This window comes from Oryzias melastigma, unplaced genomic scaffold (assembly GCF_002922805.2).
Source record: "Oryzias melastigma strain HK-1 unplaced genomic scaffold, ASM292280v2 sc00561, whole genome shotgun sequence".
Classification (NCBI taxonomy): Eukaryota; Metazoa; Chordata; class Actinopteri; order Beloniformes; family Adrianichthyidae; genus Oryzias; species Oryzias melastigma.
The window spans coordinates 1-20464 of record NW_023417154.1 but is presented as its reverse complement, the minus strand read 5'-3'; the positions used below and the strand labels follow the sequence as shown (position 1 = coordinate 20464).

The following is a 20464-nucleotide window of genomic DNA, read 5'->3' as shown; positions in this document are numbered from 1 at the left end:
GTAACTGTCAGGTAAGTTACCATCGCAGTGCTCACATATGTCTGAGCTTCTGAGACCCATCTTGAACATCCTCTAACCAGTATAATACATTCTATGGAGAGTTTTGAATTGGATTAGTTGTAACTTTGGACTTTTAGTCAGTTTAAAGGTGTTTAGACACATTTCTGTCCAGAAGCTTTGATCTGTGCTGCTACTCAGGTCTGCATCCCATTTGGTTGTTGGAATTGAAATGTTATTATCTAGGTTGCATAAGAGTTTGTATATTTTGGAGAAAATCTTATTTATGAAAGTTTAAAGAAAGAGATAACTAGTTCTGGTAATTTTAAGTCACTATCATTGTATTTAACTTTTTTAATAATTATAGATTTCAGTTGCTGGTATTCCAAGAAGTGATTTATTCCATGTTTATCTTGTAGTTCCTGGGGTGTTATAAATCTTATATCAATAATTAGGTGCTCTAGTAGTGTTACGTCCCCTGGTGGCCAAGCTGGGAAGTGTAACATCTTTTTGTTTATTAGGATGTCTGGGTTGTTCCAGATGGGTGTCATTTCACATGGTATGACTGAGGACTTGGACACTTTGAGAAAATCCCTGGCCTGGTGTGAATGTAGCATCAACCACATTAGTGATTCTGTAACAGAGACTTTGTTTCATCCCTCTTTTTCCTGCCCCCTCCAGTACATGCAGGAGTTTTACAACACCACCCACATGGAGCGCTACAAGACTGAGATGGGCCAGAACTTACTGACTCTGTTGTGGTCTCTGTCCGTCTCCATGTACCCTCTTGGAGGCTTCTTCGGTTCTCTGATGGTGGCTCCTCTTGTTAACCACCTAGGAAGGTAAAGTGCTTTTATATTTTTTTGCCTCGCAGGACACCGTAGATGTATCTTGATAGATGGATTTGCTTCAACCCCGCAATAGGAAAGGCACCCTCCTCTTCAATAACATCTTCTCCATCGTACCTGCTGTAATGATGGGCGCCAGTGAAGTCGCTAAGTCCTACGAGATCATCATCGTGGCTCGGTTCATTGTAGGCATCTGTGCAGGTTGGAAAGTGCTTTCACGTGGATTGTAACGAGACAGTTTTCTGTGGTATGATACCTGCCACTTCTCTGCCTGCAGGTCTCTCATCCAACGTGGTCCCAATGTATCTCGGTGAACTTTCTCCCAAAAATCTGAGGGGAGCTCTTGGCATCGTCCCACAGCTGTTCATCACTATTGGGATTTTAAGCGCCCAAGTCCTGGGCATTAGAAACATACTGGGCAACAACGAAGGTGCACCTCATTGATGACGACTCAAGTCTTTCAAAGAAGATCTGGTCATGATGGCCTTGTTTTTTATCCTTTTCACTGCTCAGGCTGGCCTCTTATGCTGGGTTTAACCGGCATTCCCGCTTTGATCGAGCTCCTGCTGCTTCCCTTCTTCCCAGAAAGCCCGAGGTACATGCTCATCCAGAAGGGGGACGAGAAGAAAGCAAAGAAGGGTACGAACACATAAATCTACCTCACATGCAAGCAAGAAATTACTTTTGAGTGTTTTTCTAAGAGTTTTGACGCTCTTAGCCTTACAGCGGCTGCGCGGCTGGGATGACGTGGATGCTGAGATGACAGAGATGCGTCTGGAGGACCAGTCGGAGCGGGCCGAGGGCCGCCTGACGGTCTTCTCCCTGCTCTCCCAGCGCTCTCTCCGCTGGCAGCTGATCTCAGTTGTCGTCATGAACATGGGTCAGCAGTTGTCGGGGGTCAACGCGGTAAGACACTCCGGCTCAACTGATTAATGCTGGACTTTCTTTTGGAAAACGTCTCCCTCTGCTTCTACTTTGTCTTTTGACTGCTTCTTTTAGGGGTTGCCTAAAAGTAGCCAATGATCTGCTTTCTTCTAATCTTTTCCTTTGCATCCTCCTCCCTCACACCAACCACTACATCCGTGAACCATCTTTCTTGCCTCTTTCCTTGTTGATCCAACTTCAGCATCTTTTCAATAATCACTGTCCCTCCTTCTAAACTATCCCAATCTGCATCCAAAACATCTAACATGATCTGTTCCTCTGATGGATTCGTTCCCGATTCAATGCATCCTCCCAAAGAGAATCTCAACATTAATTTCTGCTACCTTCAGGTCTCCTGTCTGTTTCTCAGATTCTCTAAACCAACATGTCTGCTCTCTCCACAGTCCTCTGCGCCTTTTCTGTCACTCTCCCTCACGCTCTTTTGTCAAACATCACACCTGAAACTGTCTTCCACCCGTTCCAGCCTGCTTGCACACGCCTCTTCTTCTCTTTCCTAAACTTGCCGTTGTTCTGGACTGTTGACCCTGGGTGCTTAAAATTCTCCACCTTCTTCCCCTCTGCTCCCTGTAACCTCATCGTTCCACTCGAGTCCCTCATTTACACACAGACACTCTTTATCTCTGTCACACCTACCGCACATCTCATCACTGTCTTACAGCTCTCACACATGTCCTGAACAACACCAACGTACTTCTCCGGCACATGCAAACCACAGCACCTCTCTCAGTCTTTAGCTGTCTCTGAATCTACAAAGGCAGTACAGCTTCCTTTGGTCTACTCTGTATGTCTCTTGAAGCATCTTCAAAGGATAGATTGCATACTTTTACTCTTTTTTGGCATTAAACCATACTCTGTTCACAACACTTCTGACTTCAGCTTATCCATTAATCTTTCCCATAACTTCATTGTGTAATTTTTACACAAATTTCAAAAACTTTGCTCGTCTTCCTTCTTCTTAAAAATGGGCGCAAGAAGACTTCCTCCATTCCTCGGGTAACTTCCTGAGGAGGAGCCAGAAACTCTACAGCCACCTCTCCTAAACTCCGTCAAACATCCACATGTATGTTGTCCAACTGTCTTTTCACTCTTCATTCACTTTAGTACCGTCTGTCTTACTGATATCTGCTACTTTGTGCTCTGCAACCAAAGCATTCTCACTCCGAACTTATCTGGATGTAAGGTTCAGGCCCCCTCCGCGTCACTTTTTGGCGTTTCAGGTGTCCCCAATTCATCCTTTTTGAGGTATTGGCTTTTCCCATTAAATCAGAGATCCCCAACCTTTGGACGGTGAACAAGTACCGGTCTGAGAAACGCTTGTTACGGGGTCACTGGCAGAAAAAAGAAGGCATTCGCTGATCAGGGGTCCCCAACCCTGGGGATGTGGACCTGTTCCGGAGTAGTATTGTTACCCTAACCCGGTACCAATTCCCTAACCAGTACCGTAGATCAGTACTGGTACCCTGACCCAGTGCCAGTACTCTAACACTAACCTGGTACCAGTTCCACATTCTTTACTGCCTCTGTTATCGAGTCATGAGGGTTGGGAATCCATGATTTAATGGGAACCCAAAACTTCAAAAACGGACGCGGAGGAGGCCCGAACCATATGTTCATATATGACGAGTTGGGAGTGAGAATGTGTAACCACAACACCCTTGTCCTTCAAATGCTCTCCCTATCAGAACACACAGGACATAGACCCTAGAAAACAATGGACAGAACGAGGTGTTGACGTCACCCATAGAAAATGTCTTGTGGCTTCCAGATACGGGTGCCACTATTTTAGAGTCAGATGACAATGATTGGTCCAACTCAGTCTGAGTCACGTTTTTAGAGGAACTACAGTTGCCAATCATGGATGAGCTTGTTTTAAGTCTACACGCCTTCCACTGAAGGCTGCTCAGGAGAAGCTGTCAACGGTTCAATGCGGGGCCAGCGGACATCACATGCTTTTACTGCAACATCTGATTGGTTAGTTTATATTTTTAATAACTTGCAATAAAGAAAAATACTATAAAAAAATTTGGATAAAGATCCATCCATCCATCTTCTTGGCCGCTTCTTCCCTTTCAGGGTCACGGGGCAAAGGCGGGGTTCACCATGGACAGGTCGCCAGTCTGTCTCAGGGCCTCAATCACACACCCATTCACTCTCACATTCACACCTAGGGGCAATTTAGAGTCACCAATCAACCTATGAAGCATGTTTTTGGATGGTGGGAGGAAGCCGGAGTCCCCGGTGAAAACCCACGCATGCACGGGGAGAACATGCAAACTCCACACAGAAAGGTCCCAGCCGGGATTCGAACCAGCAGGGCCTTCTCGCTTTGAGGCAAGAGCGCTAACCATTGCGCCACCATGCAGCCTTGGATAAAGATGTTAAGAAGAATGTATCAGAGCAAGAATGATTATTCTAACAGTTCAAATGACTGAGGAATACTTGTCTATTTCTCAATGGAAGTCTATGGAGTTTTGACTTCTTGGAGCCGCAGGTACTTCCTATTTGGAATGCGAGAGGGGGTGGGTAAAGCTGTCGTTTTTTTATGGTCTATGCTCAGGACATACCCAATTTTTTTAAATTGTTTCTTTACTTTCTGCTCCTGTCAGATTTCATTCCGATAGAGAACCACAGAAACAATGATGGAAATTGACTAAAATTACAAAAAAACTAAAATATATGAATGACAAAAAAACACAAAATTGAAATGGATTAAAGAAGGACAAACTGAAAGATGACTACAGGAATCCCAAAATACATGAAGTTAATTGATCCTAACTCATGACAACTTAACTTATAAACTTGGAAACACTGGGGGAGTATTAAAACTAATGAGAAGCAGTTGTGTTAAGTTGTAACTAAAAATAGGTAAACTCAAACTCAAAATGTGTTTTTTGGTCATTGTTTTATTACTAATTTACTAGAAAACTATATATGTATGTCATACAACTTGTACGTTAAATATAAAGTGCCATCGTTAATCAACTATGGAGCTTACGTTATTACTGATTTACCCTTACGGAATTTGGGTCACGCTAGTGGCCTAGTGAGGTGACAAATATTTTTTCAGTAATGTTATTAATAAACTAGTAAACCGTTTTGCTGATGTTCACGTTTGTTTGGGATCGTCTTTGGACCTCTGTGGGTTAAAGCTTCAGCGAGTAAATGTGTTTACAAATGACTCTGCACGGGTTAGTTTTTGCACATACTTGCAGTGGTTTGCACTCTCGCCTCACAGCGAGGAGGCCCTGGTTGAAATCCCAGCTGGAACCTTTCTGTGTTGGGTTTGCATGTTCTCCACATGCATGTGTGGGTTTTCTCTGACTTCTCCCAGAGTCTAGAAAACAGGGGGCAGCCCCATTTAACTGTTTCATCTGGCCCACCAAACTAGAAGAAAATTTGTTGATAATCCTGATTATTGTCTTATTTTCCCTGTATTTCAGGTGTCTCCCCCCCCCCCCATAGATGGTGCAATATAAAAACATTTAACTTTGTATGGGTTCAGAAAGTTACTCTGCATTCATGTGGTTTTGGAATATTTGTTGTTTTTCTGAAGTTTGTGTCTGTTTTTTGCGTTGGACAGGCATTTTTCCCATCATTCCAACAGCACATGAATGCAGCATTTCTTCATTCTTGTGTTTTTCTTTGAAGGACATCAACCTATTGATGCAGTTGGTACAAAATAAGAACAAAAGTCACACTTTAGATAAAAACTCCAAAATGTTCTATTTAAAAAATGTACATATAATAACTTTGAATCAAAATTAGCATGTTTTTGTCCAAATTCCATATTATTTCTTTCTCTTATGAGGCTGATTACCAACTTATCTGCTCCTGGTCTGGCCCTTTTTTAACATATTTAGAACCCTTTATGGCTCACATATCAAAAAGTTTTCCCACCCCTGGTCTGAAAACACGTTTCATTGGTGGACTGGTGCCCCTAAATTGCTCTGAGGTGGGCCTGTAAGTATGTGGCCTTGCAAAAGACTAGCAACCTATTCAGGGTGTACACCGCCTTTGCCCAACAGCAGCCTGGTGACCCCAAAAGGGATTTGGCAGGTTTGGAAACGGATAATTACCAGAAAAGGGTCTATTGTTATAAAGCTCTTCTAATGTTTCAGTTTTGATAGTGTCCATATGACTCTAATCATTTGATTTGATTTGATTTTTTTAAAGAATTAGTGGTAGACAATTAAAGAAAAAAAGCACTCAAACTCATTTCAGAAATAGAGAAATGTTTTTATTAAAAACAAAGAAAAATAAACAAAAATGTAAGAAAGTATTATCTTCCTCTCAGTGTAACTACTCATAATCAGAGATTTTTGTAGTAATGCTTTCAATACACACTTAGATAATTAGTTATTTTTTGCTTCATTTTCTTAACATTTTTCTTTATTTTTTGCATTTCTTCTTCAGATCTACTACTACGCAGACAGCATTTACTCCTCTGCAGGAGTAAACGAGAACGATGTTCAGTTTGTCACAGTGGGAACAGGAGCAGTGAATGTGGTCATGACTGTAGCAGCTGTAAGTGTTTCAAAAAGAAGAGCTCAACGACGCAGAGCTGCAAAGGACGCTGGTTTCTGACTGAGCTCTTTTTCCTCACTCGAGGTCTTCATCGTAGAGAAGTCAGGCAGACGGCTCCTCCTCCTCTTGGGTTTTGGGATCTGCTGTGTAGCGTGTGTTCTTCTGACCATGGCCCTCAGCCTCCAGGTACCCAAAATGAAAGCTGCTTTACTCTCAGCATGTTTCATTGCTGCCCTCTAGAGGTTCAGTCTTGGAAAAGTAGTTTTATAGTTGAGCTTCAGAGTCTGTAGCATCAACTCGCTGAATAGAACTGGCACATTATTATTACACTTTTATAAAGTTCCACAAAAACTGGACTCACATTTTTTTAAACCAAAAATTAGTAAAAACAGGTAATATTTTGACAGATTGGTCAATATGTCAACAAATATCACATTCCTTATATAGTTATATAGTTTATTGGAGGTTCGCCTGTTTTTTTAGACAGTTTTCTCATCGTTTTGACCCTCTCTTTGCTTTGTTTTTGGATTTACACATTTTTATTTTGTCTCTACATGTTTGATCTGTGTTATAAAGTATTAAAAAATTTTCAATCAAAATTTTTAAAATAAATTTTGCAGTACAGAAAAAATATTTCGTTTTTCTGACACTTTCTGGTTTATTGTGGAATTATTGTTTAATATAATGAAAAATATCTGTTAAAAAGACTAAAAAAATGCATTGCTACAAAAACAGTTTTAAAGATAAATTATAATAACAGTAGGAAGAAATAAAACCGACTATAAAGAATTAATTTGACCAATGAGACCCTACCAACAGATGTTTACTGTCTACAGGAAAGTGTGTCGTGGATGCCGTACGTCAGCATCGCGTGTGTCATCGTCTACGTCATGGGCCACGCCATCGGACCCAGTGAGTCTGACCCACCTGTGGTTATTTACACTCAGTGATTATAGTTCGGCGGTCTATTAGCTTAAGTTGTTTGGATGGGAGCAGACGTGTAATCAAGTCTTTTTCTTTTCTTTTTTTCTTCAAATCAGCACCCACATGTTTGAAACATGAGTGTGCTCTTGAGCGACTGACCACATCTGTACGCTTGCAGGTCCAATCCCCAACGTGGTGACCACCGAGATGTTCAGGCAGTCCGCCAGGTCTGCAGCATTCATGGTGTCCGGCTCTGTTCACTGGCTGTCCAACTTCACCGTCGGCCTCGTCTTCCCCTTCATGGAGGTTAGGCCCACAGAGGAGCAACACATGCACACTCTGATGCAACTTGCACGAAAAATGTCCAAAACCTTGACTTCCTGCATGATAGCAAACAATGATTTCGTTGGGGTTTGTTTTTTAAGAGGACAGAATTGCAGCTTAAACCACATAGCACGCAAGGCTGCATGTTTTTGATAGCTGTCATGCAGCAGAGTGTGGAGCCAACCACACACCAAGTATTTCAGACATTTAGCACAATGAGCAGAGTTTGAAACTGCAGTGTAAAGCCACTGGGTTTGACTGTCAGAAATAAACAAATAAAGATTACATTTTGAATAATGAACTGTAAACTGGAGAGGAGTTAGTAAAAAAAATAAATAAATAAAATAAGGTTTGCCATAGAAGCACTACCCTGACTGCTGGTGTATATCCAGCTGTTTTTGACTAAAATATTTACAACTTTTCATCCTGAGGATACACAGATCACACTTCCTCTCCGCTCTCTCTCCCCTCCAGAGAGGCCTGGGCCCTTACAGCTTCATCGTTTTCGCCGTCATCTGTCTGCTCACCCTGGTTTACGTCTGGGTGGTGGTGCCAGAGACCAAGAAAAAAACCTTCCTGGAGGTTTCCCAGATGTTCGGAAAGAGGAACAAAATAGAGATCAAGCTGGGTGACAGCGATCTGCCCCTGAAAGACAGCAAAGAAATCCCGGAGGATCCGGAGAAGGTCACAGCATTCTGAAAGGAGAGGAAGCCTTTGATGCAGAGGGGGGGAGTGAAGGGTTTAGTTTTTCTATTCTGTGTCTTTTGAGAAGTTTTAACAGAGTCTTTATATACGTGTTTGTATCTTTGAATCTTGTTGTGCATGTAAATTAAAATTCATAAGATAGTAGAGGTGAATGAACGTATGTGTGAGTTAAGAGTCTTTTAAGCCTTTATTGTTGATTCATATATGCAAATACATGGATGAAGCTGTGAAATACATTTAAATATAAAACCTGGTGTCTGAGAAGCACTTTATTCTACATGACCTACATCTACAGCCCCACTATCAGCAGTAATAATCCCATGCAGCATTTAAAGCTCATAAAACAACAGCCAGGCCTTTCAGGTGCATCTGTACTGGCTATCCAGCTGCACCCCACCGTACATGCTAAGTTTAGTGCTTCCCCAGCTAAACACGTTTCCCACAATGCTGCTGTTCCTCCCACATGACATCTGGGTGCGGATTTCTTCCATGTTTAGCACATAGTCCCACACGTTGACGTCAGTCATCTTGCCCACAAAGGCGTCTGCGTCGGACAATCCTAGCACCCCGTCCTGGTCTTTACCCAGAATGAACTCCCCTCCGGGTTGGATGGTGTAGCCGCTCCGTAGGTGGCGCTGCTCGCCCAACATCCCGTTGATCCAGATGTCTGCTCCGCCGGTGTGAGAAGACCAGGTGATGCAGTAGTTCATCCAGTCCTGTGACCTAAAAGTGTACTGTCGTGTTCAGAAGGAAAGAGATGAATGGGTGATGAGAAGACAAATAGTTTATTGTGATGAAAAAGTTGCTTGAAGTCCAGGAGGGGGAAGAGGTCCAGGTAGGTTAAGGGCGTAGGGAGTCCAGGAGGGGGCAAGATCAGGAATAGCTGAATGGTTCCAGGTCAGCACATACTAGAGACAGAAAACAGAAGGATTTGATTAGCACAAGCGTACCAAGCCAGGGATGCAGACTCAGATGTGGCTTGAGCTTAGCAGACGGACTGGCAGGGAAAAGCTGGAGGAACCGGTCTTAAATGTTGCTGGGGTGATGAGTTGCAGGTGTGCCAGGATGCCCTGCCTCATGCTGGACACCTGTGGAGGAGAGATGGGAGAAAGCAAGCAACAGAACCAATGGAAGAAGCCAAAAAGAAACAGGAGAGGGAGGCAAAGGGGCAGGAACTGTCAGACCCTGACATGTACGGCATGTTGACAAACTCGTCTAAGATTTTCTGGACGTCTATTCCAGATCTGTGGTAAATAGAAGCTGAATGCAGCTTCTCCATGTTTAGTTCTGACTCTAGGAACTGATAAAAGGCTGCATCCAGATGACCAGAGAGGTCTGGCTGGTACATACTGGATCAGGAGGTCAGTCATGTATTTTGGTGCTAAACCATTCAAAGCTTTATAAACCAGTAACAGAACTTTAAAGTCTATCCTCTGACAGACAGGTAGCCAGTGTAAAGACCTCAGGGATAGTCCTGTAAAAACACTGTTACAGTAATCAAGTCAACTAAAGATGAACGCATGGACTATTTTCTCCAGGTCCTGCTTAGACATCAGATCTTTACTCCTTTAGATATTTTTGAGATGATAAAAATGCTGATTTTGTGACTGCCTTAATGTGTTTATCAAATTTTGGTCCATGTCTATCACTACACCCAAGTTTCTGGCCTGATTGGTAGTTTTTAATTGAATAGATTGAAGCTCTGTAGTAATGTTCAACCTTTTTTCGTTAGCCCCAAAGACAATAACCTCAGTTTTGTTTTTGTTTAGTTGAAGTAAGTTGTGGCACATCCAGTCATTAATGTCCTCGGTGCATTTACCAAGAGCCTGTACAGGGCCTCGGTCTCCTGGTGTCAGTCTAATATATATCTGTTTGTCATGCATAGCTATGGTAACTAATGTTGTTGCTCTTTATAACCTGGGCCAGTGGGAGCATGTAGATGTTAAATAGAAGTGGTCCCAGGATGGAGCCTTGGGGTACTCCACATGTAATTTCTATTGGCTCAGAAGTGAAGTTACCAATTGACACAAAATATTTCCTGTTTTCTAAGTACGTTTTGAACCAGTTCAGTACTGACCCAGTGAGACCCACCCAGTTTTCCAGTCGTCTAAGTAGTGTTGCGCGGTCGACTGTATCAAACGCAGCACTGAGATCCAGTAAAACTAGCACTGACATATTTCCACTGTAAGTTTTCAAACGTATGTCATTAGTCACTTTGGTCAGAGCCGTTTCAGTGCTGTGATTCTGTCTGAAGCCGGACTGGAAGACATCATAGCAGTTGTTTTTTTTATTAGGAATTAATTTAGCTGATGGAAAATAGCTTTTCCAATGATCGCACTTAAAAATGGCAGGTTTGATATCGGTCTGTAGTTGTTCATTTTTTTTAATTTATATATATATATATTTGTTCATTTGAGTTTTGTCTAGACTGTCCCTTTTTAGGAGAGGTTGATTGATTGGTTGGTTTATTTCAAGCATAGATTGAAAAATACAGGACAAAACACACAATTATTTCAAACTCATTACACAAACAATTAAATGCATTGATTAGAAAATAGAAAACAAAAATAAAACACACTTATGTCACAGTTGGTTCATTCATTTTTTGTGATAATTAACTAAAGTCAGTAGAGTTTGGCTGATTGCTTGAAAAGAAGTGGGAAGAAGCGAATTTATATAATCCCACCCCTACTTAATTACTTCATTTAACTGTTTTGCATAATTATGTAATCCGGTTTTTGTTGTCTTTTTCTTTTTTTTGTGTGTAATTCTCAATAGTAAAGTGAAGTGCTTGTTGATTATTGATTTATCTCATCAAACATTATTTCTGTAAACGGTAACATAAATCTTACATCAAGTAACAGATATATAATACTCACTGATTATCATCAAAGTACAATGTTATATTGATGCAGAAAAATAATAATTACACATTGAAATCAAGTTTTAAAGTAACAATAGAGTTCTTATTAATCATCCTCTGAAAGAATTATTATATATTTTCAGTAAACATTAATTATTTACACAATTAATAATAATCATTGATTTTCATTAGAACACATAATTACAATAATCCTGTAATCATTGCTACATATTTTGGATCAAGTAAAGAAAATTAATACAATAGTGATTGTACATTTTTCAGTAATCATTACTGCATATTACATAACATAAAACTCATTGATATCATTTGAAAAAGCTTTGATTATTTCATCACATTTAAGTTCACACATTCACACATTTGGAATTATTCAAACACCAGTTGATATTTAACTCGTCTTATCTTCATATTATAAAATTAGAGTTACTTTATACATTTTCTTGAATTTATGCTTGAACATTGTTTGAGCTCATTAGTTAACTTGTTCCAGTGTTTAGTCCCACACACAGAAACAGTAGCTCCTGCATCCTCTCAGTTTGTATCCTCCTTAGGTTTCATTACAGCTGTTTTCAGTGGTTCTGGGAAAACACCAGATGTTAAAGACAAGTTGACAATCTGGAACAGGACTGGTTCCAGGATCTTTGAAACTTTTCTGAAAAAGCTTGTGGGTAGAATATCCAGACAGCAGGAGGAGGAGTTCAGTTGACTAGAATGTCCTGCAGTTCTTTACCGTTTATGGGTTGAAACTGAGCCATTGGGTTTATACAGGTTTTTCTAGTGGATAGGGTTCATATCCTGAACTTGTAGTTGATGAAACAATTGTTTGTCTAATGTTTTTAATTTTGTCCCTGAAGAATTTGGCACAGTCATTACAGGCTTTGGTGGAGTAAAGTTCTGGTGCCACTGACACAGGGGGTTTTGTCAATCTGTCGACTATATTAAATAAGGCCCGAGCATTATGGGAGTTTTGGGTAATAATGTCAGAAAAATAGGACTTCCTTCCATTGCTCAGTTGTAAATTATAGAAGTGAAGTTTCTCTTTATAGATGTCATAATCAACCTGTAGTTTAGATTTTCTCCATCTGCGTTCAGATTTCCAACATTCTCTTTTTCCATTTTTTACGAGAATTGAATTTCTCCATGGAGATTTTTTCCTACCAGAGATCACCTTCAGCTTTCTAGGAGCAATATTGACCAAGATATTTGACATGTTGGAATTAAAGCTATTAACAAGTTCATTGACTGAATCCCCTGAGAGGGGAGGAGTCAGAGAGAAAATCTGATTGAACATCTCACTAGTATTTTCAGATATATTCCGTTTTGTGATCTCCTCCCTCAAAACATTTGTGTGTACTGGAATTGTGCTCTCACAGAAAACACAGCAATGATCAGACAGACCTAAATCCCATACAGTAACCTTAGAGATGTTCAGACCTTTGGAAATCAATAAATCAAGAATATTCCCTCTGTTGTGTGTGGGCTCTGTCATATGTTGAGGCAACCCAAAATTGTCCAGAGTGTTTATCAGGTCCTTAGTCCCTTTGTTCTCAAGATTTCCATAATGGATGTTAAAATCTCCAGCCATGATTATACAGTCAAAATCAAGACAAATTATAGACAGCAGTTCGCTAAACTCAAGGTTAAATTCTGCACAGTATCCAGGGGGGCGGTAGATATTTATAAATATGGTTTTGAGTGAGGCCTTCAGCTGTAGGGCTACATATTCAAAACATGGAAAGTTTCCAAAAGATAACTTATTACACTGAAACCCCCCCCCACACACACACACCCGCACACCCTTTCTGCTTGTTCTTTCCTCACCGATAACACCATAGTTGGGAGGAACTAACTCTGTGAGAACTGCCCCCATGCTATTCTCATCTAACCATGTTTCAACTAAAAACATAAAATCAACTTTGTTCTCAGTGATAAAATAAGTAATTATAAATGTTTTTCCTGCTAAAGACTTGACCTTTAAAAATGTTAACTTGAGAGGTCTAGGAGTACTAATATTTTCATTTACCTTATGTTTCTGGAAAGTAACAGAGGAAATGTTTACCTCTTTTAAAATCCTTTGTCTGCGTTTTGGCCAGATTGCATTCCTCCTGTTAGTGACAAGTACAGAAATGGTGTGTGTTTCTAGAGAACAGGGTCTCAGGTTTTTCTGAAGAACATCATGACTGTTGGTATTTTCCCAGCCTTTACCCTCAACACATCAAACATCTGACTGCAGGGACAGGATATGATGTTGTACAGGAGAGGGTGGGGCTTTATGTCGTCCCTTGGAACGTTCTGGTGACAGAGTTATGGGGGACAAAAATGGATTGGCCAGAGGGGTAGATCGAAGCCCAATCCCAACTCGCTCCATCATCTGTTCGGTGAATTTCAGGTGAGGTGAAAAGGGTGAAGAGGGGGAGGGAGAACCGTCAGGGGTTTTTGGGTTTGGTGGTGTTTGGGAGAGTCCATCGTCCTTGTTGTTTTTCCTCTCCCGGTGCTCGGAGGCAGGTTTCCCGTTTTTGATGTTTTCCTCCAGTGGGGGCAGCTCCATTCCTCGCGTGGATCTAGTCTGTGTCTGGCCTTGACACAGAGATAAATTTATCTCAGTCTTGGCATGACGCAGGAAGTACAAAAGATTGGAGGAGAACAGTTTAACTCCTGATTTGTTTAAACTGAATCCATTTTCTTTAAAAAGATGTTTGCGTTCCCAGAAAATGTGAAAGTTGTTGATGAAATGAATTCCCTTGTCAGCACATGCCACAGAAAGCCACCTGTTTGGTGCCAACAGCCTGCTGAATCTTTCTTCTCCTCCTCGAATTGTTGGGATGGGACCGCTGATGAAGACAGCTGCATTCAGAGAGCTCACAGTTCTTATCAGACCAGTGAAGTCTTGCTTTAAAACTTCAGATTTTTGCTTGGAGACATCATTTGACCCTGTGTGTAGTGGAATGTTTTGTACTGTCGGATACTTGGCCACAGTTTGCAGTATTCTCTCCTGCATGTCACAGACCATATCGTTTGGAAAGCATAGGACTTTAGTGTTCCTGCTGCAGAACCACTGAACATCTTTTACAGTGGAATCACCCACTATCATAGTCTCTGGCCGAGCCTTCAGCTCTCTTCCTGGCCATATACCTTCTGACGGGTTGGTTCATGCTGCTTTCCACTGGATGGTCGTTGGGCAATCCGGGGTCATCTGACAGTGGAGCAAATCTGTTTTGCAGCGTCACCGCTGCTTTCATGCTTGGCTTCTTTCCTATCCTCCAGTGTACGGGAGTAGATGAGGTCCTCTGTCTCTGTCAGGGAAATTCACCTCAACACTAGAGAGAAAAAGAACTCAGTAAAATGACCAAACCAACAAGCAAAGTTACTTATGCATGAGGAAGGAACAAGTATGATGGAAGTTTGTGCCATCATCCTTTTCCTTAAGGACTGATCCTTGCCGGGCTCATTTTATTGAAAGCACAAGTGGGAGGTTACAACATTCAAACAAAGAAGCAAAGTCAAATAGTTCATTGGAGGTTCAGCAAAGAAGCTAAGTCAAATAGTTGATTGAAGGTGTCATGTAAGGAACCATTTGGGAATGTTTACAGTTCAATCAGCATCTTGCCCTCCTGCTGGGGACAGTGTATTGTGAACCCTTTCATCCTAGCTTGGGACAGGAAGCAGGAGAGGACACTTAACATCTGTTCCTAAAATGTGAAAAGCTCCTCTGTAAGCTACAGCTTGTGTTAACATTTTGAAATACATTTAAACAATGATAAGGATAAAACAACTTATTTCACAGTCTCGTAGGAAGAGAAGGCCAGTCAGCCTCAGAGGCTTTAGCTCTCCGTGGGGGGTCGGTCCTCCCATGTCCTCCAACTCTCGAGCTGTTGGACTTATTCTTTGGCTTTGCTCCAAGATGGTTCCAGGGAGGATTATCTTTCGATTGTTTGTTATTGTCCACAGATGTTGTCTTTCTCTCTGTAGAATCTGTGCCATTTAGCTGCGTGTTAGCTTTCTCTTCTCTGCTGAGATGAGGTAGTGGCAAAGTTGTGTTGTTTCCATAAAGTCCATTTACCTCCACGTTCACTTCTATGTGGCGAACCTTTGTTTCCAGCGCTGTAATCTTCTCCAAAAGGTCTTGGTAATCTTTTGTGGAAAGGGAAGGCATCTTGTTGCTAGTTAGCCTTCTGTTAGCTGCTGCTCCATATATCAGGCTTCAGCTGTGTGAAGGCCACATACACGTAGTGCTCAAGATGAAATGTTTAAAGAGGAATGCAGGAAAAAATCCTTTTGTTTAGAGTAAAAAAGAAAAATAAATCTGACCCGATGGTTTAAAAGTATTCAAAAGTTATTGCTGGTGTGATTAAAAAAGAAAAAAAGGAAAATAATCAGCGAAAATTAAAAGCAGAAGGGGGAGCAAAGCAAAGCAAACCCTGCATACACAATAAAGATGGTTTATCTAATTCATTTATGCTCTAATGACAGCTGTAGTTTTCATTTATGGAGCCGGTTGAAGGTGTGTTTTCTCAGTGTGAAACAGCAACTCTAAGTTTAACAGGTATCTTTTATCCATAATACAGCTAGCCGGCGAGCACTGTCAGCAGTGATAATCAGAAGCCGTAAACAGGTGCCACCCTCTTTGAGCTCACGTCCAAAGGGCAAACTGGTCCAGGGGGTGCAAATATAATCAAACACACTCTTTTGGTTGCTGGCAGTGATGCGAGCTCCAAACAAAGCCATGGCAGAGAATGAGAAATGCAAGGATCCTGCAGAGAAGCAAGGGGTGAGTTCCCATCGTGGGGAATGTACAGTTTAGTATGTCTGTTCTGTTCTGGATGATTTATTTTGTTTGTCTCCCTCGAACAGAGACTGACCACAGTCCTGGCGCTGTCCACGCTGATATCTGCATTCGGATCATCGTTCCAGTATGGGTACAACGTGGCGGTGATCAACTCCCCAGCACCGGTAACCTCTTTACTGTAACTCATTCTTAGTACACACCGGTCATGAACGCGAGTTCTTGAACATGCTTTTCGCATGTGGCATCCACCTGATTCTATTGCATGTACTCGCAGTTGGAAGAGGCTTGGCGGAAAATGTTGAAGTGGTGCAAATCTTGTGAATCTTGCTCCAGGCTATTTCTTGCACAGTTCTATTGCAATAAATGAAAGACTTAGTGGCATACAATTCCAGCCAGGCACAAACTGCTATTATGAATTTCTCCTTCATGATCAATTTTCAAATGGTTGACATTCCGTGACCTTAATAGTCACTACCAAATCTGAGTCCCCGATTGCTTAAAATTCAACTGCTTTTTTTACATAGAGCCCAAAAACGGACTTAAAAACTTTCATGCATAAAGACTAGAGTTTTGAATGTTGAAGCCCGAAATGCCCATATACAGTATGTGTGTTTGCATCGACTTTTCACTGAAAGTGGCAACTTGAACGTGCGTTTCTGAGCCCGGTGTGAATGTAGCATCAACCACAGTAGTGATTCTGTAACAGAGACTTTGTTTCATCCCTCTTTTTTCCTGCTCCCTCCAGTACATGCAGGAGTTTTACAACACCACCCACATGGAGCGCTACAAGACTGAGATGGGGCAGAACTTACTGACTCTGTTGTGGTCTCTGTCCGTCTCCATGTACCCTCTTGGAGGCTTCTTCGGTTCTCTGATGGTGGCTCCTCTTGTTAACCACCTAGGAAGGTAAAGTGCTTTATATTTTTTAGCCTCAGAGGACACCGTAGATGTATCTTGATAGAAGGATTTGCTTCAACCCTGCAATAGGAAAGGCACCCTCCTCTTCAATAACATCTTCTCCATCGTACCTGCAGTGATGATGGGCGCCAGTGAAGTTGCTAAGTCCTACGAGATCATCATCGTGGCTCGGTTCATTGTAGGCATCTGCGCAGGTTGGAAAGTGCTTTCACATGGATTGTAACGAGACAGTTTTTTGTGGTATGATACCTGCCACTTCTCTGCCTGCAGGTCTCTCATCCAATGTGGTGCCAATGTATTTCGGTGAACTTTCTCCCAAAAATCTGAGGGGAGCTCTTGGCATCGTCCCAGAGCTGTTCATCACTATTGGGATTTTAAGCGCCCAAGTCCTGGGCATTAGAAACATACTGGGCAACAGCGAAGGTGCACCTCATTGATGATGACTCAAGTCTTTCAAAGAAGATCTGGTCATGATGACCTTCTTTTCTGATCCTTTTCACTGCTCAGGCTGGCCTCTTATGCTGGGTTTAACCGGCATTCCCGCTTTGATCGAGCTCCTGCTGCTGCCCTTCTTCCCAGAAAGCCCGAGGTACATGCTCATCCAGAAGGGGGACGAGAAGAAAGCAAAGAAGGGTACGAACACATAAACCTACCTCACGTGCAAGCAAGAAATGACTTTTGAGTGTTTTTCTAAGAGTTTTGTTGAACTTAGCCTTGCAGCGGCTGCGCGGCTGGGATGACGTAGATGCTGAGATGACAGAGATGCGTCTGGAGGACCAGTCGGAGCGGGCCGAGGGCCGTCTGACGGTCTTCTCCCTGCTCTCCCAGCGCTCTCTCCGCTGGCAGCTGATCTCAGTTGTCGTCATGAACATGGGTCAGCAGTTGTCGGGGGTCAACGCGGTAAGACACTCCAGCTCAACTGATTAATGCAAGACTTTCTTTTGGAAAACGTCTCCCTCTGCTTCTAATTTGTCCTTTGACTGCTTCTTTTAGGGGTTGCCTAAAAGAAGCCAATGATTTGCTTTCTTCTAATCATTTCCTTTGCATCCTCCTCCCTCACACCAACCACTACATCCGTGAACCATCTTTCTTGCCTCTTTCCTGGTTGCTCCAACTTCAGCATCTTTTCAATAATCACTGTCCCTCCTCTCCAAACTATCCCAATCTGCATCCAAACCATCTAACATGATGTGTTCCTCTGATGGATTCGTTCCCGATTCTATCCATCCTCCCAAAGATAATCTCAACATTCCTTTCTGCTACCTTCAGGTCTGTCTCCTGTCTGTTTCTCAGAGTCTCTAAACCAACATGTCTGCTCTCTCCACAGTCTTCTGCACCTTTTCTTTCACTCTCCCTCACACTCTTTTGTCAAACATCACACCTGAAACTGTCTTCCACCCGTTCCAGCCTGCTTGCACACGCCTCTTCTTCTCTTTCCTAAACTTTCCGTTGTTCTGGACTGTTGACCCTAGGTGCTTAAAATTCTCCACCTTCTTCACCTCTGCTCCCTGTAACCTCATCGTTCCACTCGAGTCCCTCATTTACACACAGACACTCTTTATCTCTGTCACACCTACAGCACATCTCATCACTGTCTTAAAGCTCTCACACATGTCCTGAACAACACCAACGTACTTCTCCGGCACATGCAAACAACAGCACCTCTCTCAGTCTTAAGCTGTCTCTGAATCTACAAAGACAGTACAGCTTCCTTTGGTTTACTCTGTATGTCTCTAGATGCATCCTCAAAGGATAGATTGCATACTTTTACTCTTTTTTGGCATTAAACCATACTCTGTTCACAACACTTCTGACTTCAGCTTATCCATTAATCTTTCCCATAACTTCATTGTGTAACTTTTACACAAATTTCAAAAACTTTGCACGTCTTCCTTCTAAGAAGACTTCCAAGAAGACTTTTCCTCCATTCCTCGGGTAACTTCCTGAGGAGGAGCCAGAAATTCTTCAGATTTCATTCCAGTACAAGAGAACCACAAAAACAATGATATAAATTTACTAAAATTACAAAACAAACAAAAATAAATTACTTGGCAACACGAGCGGTTCAGGTACGGGATATTGGACACACTAAAATTTTATGAGACCCAGGATCACACAGGGCACGGACGCAGTTCTGAGAGATTTTAAAATATATAATTACAATTAAAATATGCTCAGCCCTCCTGCACCTACCAGACCGGGCCAGCAAGTGAGGAGAGATACCCCAAATCACCCCACACACGTGCACCACGCCATACTATAGTGACGGGACGGGGGAGTCCAACCCAGGGAGCATCGCACACGTAGGTCCACTCCACCACCTGAAACAGGGGGCTGGCTCTAAAAAAGGGATACACAATTATAAAAAAGCACAAGTAAATAAGACTAAAAAGTGGTTGAGATGGCTGATTGTCCCCAGAGCCCTGGGTGGTGGCCAACTTTCCTAGCCTCAGTGGAAACTTCCAGCACTGCACGCTCTTAGACGCTGCAGTGTTCCGTCTGAGGTGGTGCAATGATGCCATCAGCACATCCAGGGTACAGTGGATTGAAGCGGCGGCCACTTCCTAGTTCAGTGACGAGCCAAGGTAGTCACCCCCAAGCGTCCTGCTGGTAGAGTGAAAAGGGTAGAGGCACTTGGGTCAACACAGTGGCCAGTCCGGTTCACTCTCAGGCCACAACCAACAGGGTACAAAAAAGGAAATATAAAATCATAATAAAATTGACCAAGGCCAAGTAAGGCAGGGTGAAATCAAGCAAGGCAACAGAGGCAAAACAGGCAAAGCAGCAGGGGCTCACGGTCCAACCCTGTGGAGGACAGGCAGGGGATCAGAGCACCACCATTAACTTAAAGCACAAGTTGAAGGGCCAAACACATACCATCTGTGTCCTGCCAAATCACATGCTCTCAGGTGTAGTGGAGAGGGAGCCCTGGCGCTACAGGTCCATACACCAGGTTTCGGTGCCCCACTGACTGGGACTGGGACTGGAACCTGTAGCGCAGTGCGGCGTCCCCTCTTCAGAGTGCAGTGTGCAGACACAAAGCAGCTCTGCTTTTTATAGGCTCCACCACACCCATTTGGCAATCCAGAGGATTCAAACTCATTTCAGAAATAGAGAAAGGTTTTTATTAAAAACAAAGAAAAATAAACAAAAATGTAAGAAAATATTATCTTCCTCACAGTGTAACTACTCATACTCAGAGATTTTTGTAGTAATGCTTTCAAAACACACTTAGATAACATTAAATGTATTAAAACTAGTGATTACTAACTACATTTAAGCTTAATTTATTGCTTGATAACAAGAGGTAGGAAGCATTTTTTTTATTTTTATATGATCTCATAACAAAATGTTTTATGTTTTATTTTTTATTATCAACAGTTATTTTTTGCTTCATTTTCTTAACATTTTTCTTTTTTTTTGTGCATTTCTACTTCAGATCTACTACTACGCAGACAGCATTTACTCTTCTGCAGGAGTAAACGAGAACGATATTCAGTTTGTCACAGTGGGAACAGGAGCAGTGAATGTGGTCATGGCTGTAGCAGCTGTAAGTGTTTCAAAAATAAGAGCTCAACGACGCAGAGCTGCAATCTGAAGGACGCTGGTTTC

The 20464-nt window shown here is 42.2% G+C and overlaps 3 protein-coding genes across 5 annotated transcripts in view; 2 read left to right on the top strand and 1 right to left on the bottom strand.

Moving 5' to 3' along the window:
* LOC112138897 (solute carrier family 2, facilitated glucose transporter member 5) overlaps positions 1 to 8616 on the top strand; it is a gene marked incomplete at its 5' end in the record, with an annotated part of 11103 nt that extends 2487 nt beyond the window's left edge. Inside the window, 11 exon segments of one of the 3 annotated variants that reach the window (XM_036211107.1) lie at positions 836 to 839; positions 922 to 1046; positions 1123 to 1275; positions 1359 to 1484; positions 1564 to 1751; positions 3686 to 3761; positions 6204 to 6314; positions 6399 to 6500; positions 7151 to 7226; positions 7417 to 7544; positions 8037 to 8373. In XM_036211107.1, coding sequence (XP_036067000.1) covers positions 836 to 839; positions 922 to 1046; positions 1123 to 1275; positions 1359 to 1484; positions 1564 to 1751; positions 3686 to 3761; positions 6204 to 6314; positions 6399 to 6500; positions 7151 to 7226; positions 7417 to 7544; positions 8037 to 8194 — 1247 coding nt within the window. In that variant the 3' untranslated portion in view covers positions 8195 to 8373. 3 annotated transcript variants of the gene reach the window in all.
* Positions 8441 to 9547, bottom strand: LOC112138898 (jeltraxin-like). Its single transcript, XM_024261564.2, has one exon. The coding sequence runs from the start codon at positions 8975 to 8977 to the stop codon at positions 8627 to 8629; it is 351 nt and encodes a 116-aa protein (XP_024117332.1). The 5' UTR covers positions 8978 to 9547; the 3' UTR covers positions 8441 to 8626.
* A 4884-nt stretch (positions 9548 to 14431) lies between these two features.
* Positions 14432 to 20450, top strand: LOC112138896 (solute carrier family 2, facilitated glucose transporter member 5). Its single transcript, XM_024261562.2, has 8 exons — positions 14432 to 15916; positions 16000 to 16098; positions 16680 to 16840; positions 16922 to 17046; positions 17123 to 17275; positions 17360 to 17485; positions 17565 to 17752; positions 20292 to 20450. Exons 1-8 carry the CDS (start codon positions 15851 to 15853, stop codon positions 20448 to 20450), a joined length of 1077 nt encoding a protein of 358 aa, XP_024117330.2. The 5' UTR covers positions 14432 to 15850.
* Positions 20451 to 20464: the final 14 nt, after the last annotated feature.